Source organism: Choristoneura fumiferana, chromosome 2 (assembly GCF_025370935.1).
Source record: "Choristoneura fumiferana chromosome 2, NRCan_CFum_1, whole genome shotgun sequence".
NCBI classification, from domain to species: domain Eukaryota; kingdom Metazoa; phylum Arthropoda; class Insecta; order Lepidoptera; family Tortricidae; genus Choristoneura; species Choristoneura fumiferana.
Window position 1 is genome coordinate 10,840,930 of NC_133473.1, and position 7,179 is coordinate 10,848,108.

Below are 7,179 nucleotides of genomic sequence, written 5' to 3' on the forward strand. Positions count from 1 at the left end.
TTATCACGAGTGGACTTCGTTTCAAGATTTATATGTTTCGCTAATACACAATAAAAGTACACTTAATAAGGTACAGAAAATGCATTATTTAAAAAGTTGTTTATCAGGTGCAGCTGAACAGTTATTAAAGCATATACCTATAACTGAGAACAATTACGACACGGCGTGGGAAACTCTTAAGCAAAGATTTAACAATAAAAGAATCATTGTCAATACGATATTGAGTCGATTAATAAATCAACGAAAATTGACCTCAGGAACAACAAAAGGTTTACGAGATTTATTAGATACGACGAACGAATGCTTAAATAAATTAAAAAACTTACAAATCACAATTGAATCGTGGGACATATTGATAATTTATTTGATTGTTAACAAACTCGATCAAGAATCGCATAAAGAGTGGGAACAAGATTTGGGAAGGCTAAAGATTAGCGAATTACCTAAACTAGAAATGCTAACAACATTCTTAGAAAAAAGGTTTCGTATATTAGAAATGATTCAGCAGCCGGGTTCAACTTTATCGAACTCAGCTGTTAAACAGAGGACATTCCACACTAACACAGTGGAACACACATGTGCTTTCTGTAACCAAGATCACTTACTATACACTTGTAAAGAATTTGGAAAATTATCAGTGGAGAAGAGAGTGGAATATGTGCAAGGCGCGCGGCTTTGCTTCAATTGCCTGGTGCCGGGGCATTCTGTGAAGTTCTGTAAACAAAAATCTTCATGCCGCCGATGTGGGAGAAGACATCACTCTCTGCTGCACAGTACGTGGAATAAGCAGTCGGGGAACTATACCAAGGACCCTGTGACCTCAGCCCCTCCTTCTGACAACAAAGAAGATATCAAGGAAGAAAAAGAAGATAAAAATAAAAAGCATATTATTTCTCACTTCACTGCTGGGAGGCAAGCGGTGCTGATGCCGACTGCACTAGTACAAGTAAAAGCTGAAAATGGGGAAAAACACTTGATGAGAGCGCTACTGGACCCCTGCTCGCAAGAATCGTTTATCACCGAGGCCGCTGCTCAAAGGCTTAGGTTACGACGGGCATCTATTAGCGGACATGTAACAGGAGTTGGCCAAATGAAGACTATACTCAAACATTGCACAGAATTACAGTTTTCATCAAGAATTGAGCCCACACTTACAATGAAAGTCACAGCGTACGTTGTACGTCACCTCACCGACATGATGCCGGCAAAAAGGATTGATATTGGAGAGTGGAAATATTTAGATCATCTGGTCTTAGCAGACCCTACGTGTCACATGCCAGGTCACATCGACTTGCTCTTAGGAGTCGAACCTTTCAGTGAAGTTCTTAAACCTGGTGTGATTAAAGGCCCCTCTGGTTCACTCATAGCTCAAGAGACTCACCTCGGTTGGGTTGTTTCTGGTATAGCTAAATCGGGCACCACTGATATTAAAAACATCGTCAGCATGCATCTAAATGTCGATTTGCACAGCATGTTGAAGAAGTTCTGGGAGTTAGAAACCATAGAAGAAGATACTTACGCACTAACCTCAGATGACAGGAAGGCAGAAGAGAATTTTGAAAATACACATAAACGAAACAGTGATGGCCGTTACGTAGTGAGATTACCATTCAGAGAAGAGCCACCAACCTTACCACTTAACTCGCGAGACATTGCAGTCAGAAGATGGATTGCCTTAGAGAAAAGATTAGAAAGAACACCATCTCTGAAAACCGATTATAACAACGTGTTACAAGAGTATATAGATTTGAATCATATGGAAAGGATTGAGGGTGATGATAGTACGGAAAAATGTGTCTACCTACCTCACCATGCTGTAGTCAGAGACGATAAAGAGACCACTAAAGTCAGAATCGTGTTCAATGCATCCTCTGCTGGTGCAAATGGAGTTACATTGAATGATGGATTACTTACAGGACCGACCTTGCAGGAAGATTTGAGAGACATTCTGCTTCGTTGGCGGACACATAAAGTTGCATATGTGGCGGATATAATAAAGATGTACCGACAGATAGGTGTACATGAAGCAGATACTAATTACCAACGTATTGTCTGGCGATCTGATCCCCTCAAGCCGATTGAAGACTACCGTCTACTTACGGTGACATTCGGAACTGCTTGTGCGCCGTACTTAGCTATTAAAACCTTACGACAAGTGGCGATTGATGAAAGTCGGGACCATCCTGAAGCTCAGCGTATAATTCTGGAAGACTTTTATATGGATGATCTTTTGTCAGGCCATGATACAGAGGAGAAAGCTATAAGGGACCTAAAAATCGTTACCGAAATTCTAAAAAAAGGAGGCTTTAAGATGCAAAAATGGAGCTCGAACAGTAAAAGGGTCTTGCAAGAAGTCGAATCCAAAGAAACGGAGGAAAATATAAAACTAGAAGTAAATAAACGTGAAAACATAAAACTCTGGGTATTATTTGGAAAACTAAGGAAGACAAGCTTAAGATAACAAACAATTTAAAAGACTTGCCAGTCAAGCCTGTTACGAAAAGAAATGTGTTGTCGGATATAGCTTCGCTATTTGATCCCCTGGGATGGCTGGCCCCTTCTATTGTCATCGCTAAAACATTTATGCAGAAATTATGGACACTGGGAGTGAGTTGGGATGAAGAACTGCCTGAAGTTTTGATTAAAGATTGGCAGACATTTAGGGACGAGATCCCCGCATTAACTGAAGTTGAAGTAGATCGCTGGATACACACCAAGGAAGATAAAAATTCTATTGAGGTACACGGATTTTGCGACGCCTCCATAAGTGCTTATGCGGCCGTAGTCTATGTGAGAGCCATTAAACCTCAGGGGCAAATCAAGGTTACTTTACTTACGGCTAAAACTAAGGCAGCTCCGCTGAAGCAAGTGTCAGTCCCAAGGCTGGAGTTATGCGCTGCTGTTCTACTTAGTAAGCTCCTAAATCATGTTGCAAAAATAATGAAGTTGAGAAAGGAACAAGTATTTGCATGGTCCGACTCGCAAGTAGCACTAGCATGGATTAAGGGCGATCCAGTTCGGTGGAATCCATTTGTCAAGAACAGAGTCAATGAAATTAATAAAATCACTGTTATCCAAGACTGGTACTACGTCAACACCAAACAAAATCCAGCTGATCCTGCATCACGTGGCCTGTTGCCTAGAAAACTGTTGTCAAATTCGCTTTGGTGGAATGGGCCAATATTTTTGCTGGAACCAGTGATTGCCTTACCCAAAGACAACATACCTGAAACAGACTTAGAATGTCGTAAAAACATAAAATCATTGGTGACGGAAATGGATATAAACGAAAATGAGGTTAATTGACGTTCACGGGATTTGAAAAATAGTTCTTATAATCCGTTCGGTAAGGACCACTTTTATGTGCCGTACGCTGAAGGTGTAGGAGAAATAACAAAACTACCGTTCTAAGCGGTATCCAGTGCAAGACAAATTTATTGCAAAAAATAATAAAAATAATAGTGGTCCTTACCGAACGGATTATAAGAACTATTTTTCAAATCCCGTGAACGTCAATTAACCTCATCGAAGTTGTTTACGAGTTAAAGTTGAAAGTTAAAAACGGACATTATTAAATAAAGAATAGACTAAAACTAAGGACAAAGTGAATTTACAAGTGTAATAAACATTAGTGGGAACTGTGAAGTGTGAAAAAAAAAACTAGTAACTAATCATGGAAGAGTACATTGTGGAACAAGAAAATACTTATGTTTTGATTATTTCGACGATAAGTAATTATAAGAAAACACCGAAACAAAGATTAACTAAAGGTTATGTACAAGTACGAATGGAAACCCTCACTGATTATTGGTCGAAATTTCGTAGCAATCATTTGGCAATGTTGAAGTTAGTACCTAAACAAGAGCGTAGTCAGTACGAGTATTTTACCAAAGATTATTTTACTGAGTTGGAAGAAAGGTTGTTGATATGAAGGCAAATATGATGGACTTTATGATGGCATCGCCGGCTAAAGGAAGTGAAACAAATCCCTCAAGTTTACCGTCCACCTTTGCATCATCGAGCGCACATGACGAAGTAAAATTACCAAAAATCAACATTCCCCAATTTTCTGGCGATTATCACGAGTGGACTTCGTTTCAAGATTTATATGTTTCGCTAATACACAATAAAAGTACACTTAATAAGGTACAGAAAATGCATTATTTAAAAAGTTGTTTATCAGGTGCAGCTGAACAGTTATTAAAGCATATACCTATAACTGAGAACAATTACGACACGGCGTGGGAAACTCTTAAGCAAAGATTTAACAATAAAAGAATCATTGTCAATACGATATTGAGTCGATTAATAAATCAACGAAAATTGACCTCAGGAACAACAAAAGTTTACGAGATTTATTAGATACGACGAACGAATGCTTAAAAAATTAAAAAACTTACAAATCACAATTGAATCGTGGGACATATTGATAATTTATTTGATTGTTAACAAAACTCGATCAAGAATCGCCAAAAGAGTGGGAACAAGATTTGGGAAGGCTAAAGATTAGCGAATTACCTAAACTAGAAATGTAACAACATTTCTTAGAAAAAAGGTTTCGTATATTAGAAATGATTCAGCAGCCGGTTCAACTTTATCGAACTCAGCGTTAAAACAGAGGACATTCCACACTAACACAGGTGGAACACACATGTGCTTTCTGTAACCAAGATCACTTTACTATACACTTGTAAAGAATTGGAAAATTATCAGTGGAGAAGAGAGTGAATATGTGCAAGGCGCGCGGCTTTGCTTCAATGCCTGGTGCCGGGGCATTCTGTGAAGTTCTGTAAACAAAAATCTTCATGCCGCCGATGTGGAAGAGACAATCACTCTCTGCTGCACAGTACGTGGAATAAGCAGTCGGGGAACTATACCAGACCCTGTGCCTCAGCCCCTCCTTCTGACACAAAGAAGATATCAAGGAAGAAAAAGAGAGAAAAATAAAAAAGCATATTATTTCTCACTTCACTGCTGGGAGGCAAGCGGTGCTGATGCCGACTGCACTAGTACAAGTAAAAGCTGAAAATGGGGAAAACACTTGATGAGAGCGCTACTGGACCCCTGCTCGCAAGAATCGTTTATCACCGAGGCCGCTGCTCAAAGGCTTAGGTTACGACGGGCATCTATTAGCGGACATGTAACAGGAGTTGGCCAAATGAAGACTATACTCAAACATTGCACAGAATTACAGTTTTCATCAAGAATTGAGCCCACACTTACAATGAAAGTCACAGCGTACGTTGTACGTCACCTCACCGACATGATGCCGGCAAAAAGGATTGATATTGGAGAGTGGAAATATTTAGATCATCTGGTCTTAGCAGACCCTACGTGTCACATGCCAGGTCACATCGACTTGCTCTTAGGAGTCGAACCTTTCAGTGAAGTTCTTAAACCTGGTGTGATTAAAGGCCCTCTGGTTCATCATAGCTCAAGAGACTCACCTCGGTTGGGTTGTTTCTGGTATAGCTAAATCGGGCACCACTGATATTTAAAACATCGTCAGCATGCATCTAAATGTCGATTTGCACAGCATGTTGAAGAAGTTCTGGGAGTTAGAAACCATAGAAGAAGATACTTACGCACTAACCTCAGATGACAGGAAGGCAGAAGAGAATTTGAAAATACACATAAACGAAACAGTGATGGCCGTTACGTAGTGAGATTACCATTCAGAGAAGAGCCACCAACCTTACACTTAACTCGCGAGACATTGCAGTCAGAAGATGGATTGCCTTAGAGAAAAGATTAGAAAGAACACCATCTCTGAAAACCGATTATAACAACGTGTTACAGAGTATATAGATTTGAATCATATGAAAGGATTGAGGGTGATGATAGTACGGAAAAATGTGTCTACCTACCTCACCATGCTGTAGTCAGAGACGATAAAGAGACCACTAAAGTCAGATCGTGTTCAATGCATCCTCTGCTGGTGCAAATGGAGTTACATTGAATGATGGATTACTTACAGGACCGACCTTGCAGGAAGATTTGAGAGACATTCTGCTTCGTTGGCGGACACATAAAGTTGCATATGTGGCGGATATAATAAAGATGTACCGACAGATAGGCGTACATGAAGCAGATACTAATTACCAACGTATTGTCTGGCGATCTGATCCCCTCAAGCCGATTGAAGACTACCGTCTACTTACGGTGACATTCGGAACTGCTTGTGCGCCGTACTTAGCTATTAAAACCTTACGACAAGTGGCGATTGATGAAAGTCGGGACCATCCTGAAGCTCAGCGTATAATTCTGGAAGACTTTATATGGATGATCTTTTGTCAGGCCATGATACAGAGGAGAAAGCTATAAGGGACCTAAAAATCGTTACCGAAATTCTAAAAAAGGAGGCTTTAAGATGCAAAAATGGAGCTCGAACAGTAAAAGGGTCTTGCAAGAAGTCGAATCCAAAGAAAAGGAGGAAAATATAAAACTAGAAGTAAATAAACGTGAAAACATAAAAACTCTGGGTATTATTTGGAAAACTAAGGAAGACAAGCTTAAGATAAAACAAACATTTAAAAAAACTTGCCAGTCAAGCCTGTTACGGAAAAGAAATGTGTTGTCGGATATAGCTTCGCTATTTGATCCCCTGGGATGGCTGGCCCCTTCTATTGTCATCGCTAAAACATTTATGCAGAAATTATGGACACTGGGAGTGAGTTGGGATGAAGAACTGCCTGAAGTTTTGATTAAAGATTGGCAGACATTTAGGGACGAGATCCCCGCATTAACTGAAGTTGAAGTAGATCGCTGGATACACACCAAGGAAGATAAAATTCTATTGAGGTACACGGATTTTGCGACGCCTCCATAAGTGCTTATGCGGCCGTAGTCTATGTGAGAGCCATTAAACCTCAGGGGCAAATCAAGGTTACTTTACTTACGGCTAAAACTAAGGCAGCTCCGCTGAAGCAAGTGTCAGTCCCAAGGCTGGAGTTATGCGCTGCTGTTCTACTTAGTAAGCTCCTAAATCATGTTGCAAAAATAATGAAGTTGAGAAAGGAACAAGTATTTGCATGGTCCGACTCGCAAGTAGCACTAGCATGGATTAAGGGCGATCCAGTTCGGTGGAATCCATTGTCAAGAACAGAGTCAATGAAATTAATAAAATCACTGTTATCCAAGACTGGTACTACGTCAACACAACAAAATCCAGCTGATCTG

General features: G+C 40.0%; 1 protein-coding gene across 1 annotated transcript; it reads left to right on the forward strand.

The window, feature by feature from the left end:
* The first annotated feature begins 496 nt into the window (after nt 1-496).
* Nucleotides 497-3,306, forward strand: LOC141445454 (uncharacterized). The gene is made up of 2 exons (XM_074111299.1): nt 497-2,392; nt 2,443-3,306. Exons 1-2 carry the CDS (start codon nt 497-499, stop codon nt 3,304-3,306), a joined length of 2,760 nt encoding a protein of 919 aa, XP_073967400.1.
* Nucleotides 3,307-7,179: the final 3,873 nt, after the last annotated feature.

Excerpts from the sequence above, each read along its gene's own strand:
- LOC141445454 (XM_074111299.1), top strand. The coding sequence starts at position 497 with ATGATTCAGCAGCCGGGTTCAACTTTATCGAACTCAGCTGTTAAACAG. Across the intron at positions 2,393-2,442 it reads AGGAAAATATAAAACTAGAA|GAAGACAAGCTTAAGATAAC; the intron begins GTAAATAAACGT and ends TGGAAAACTAAG.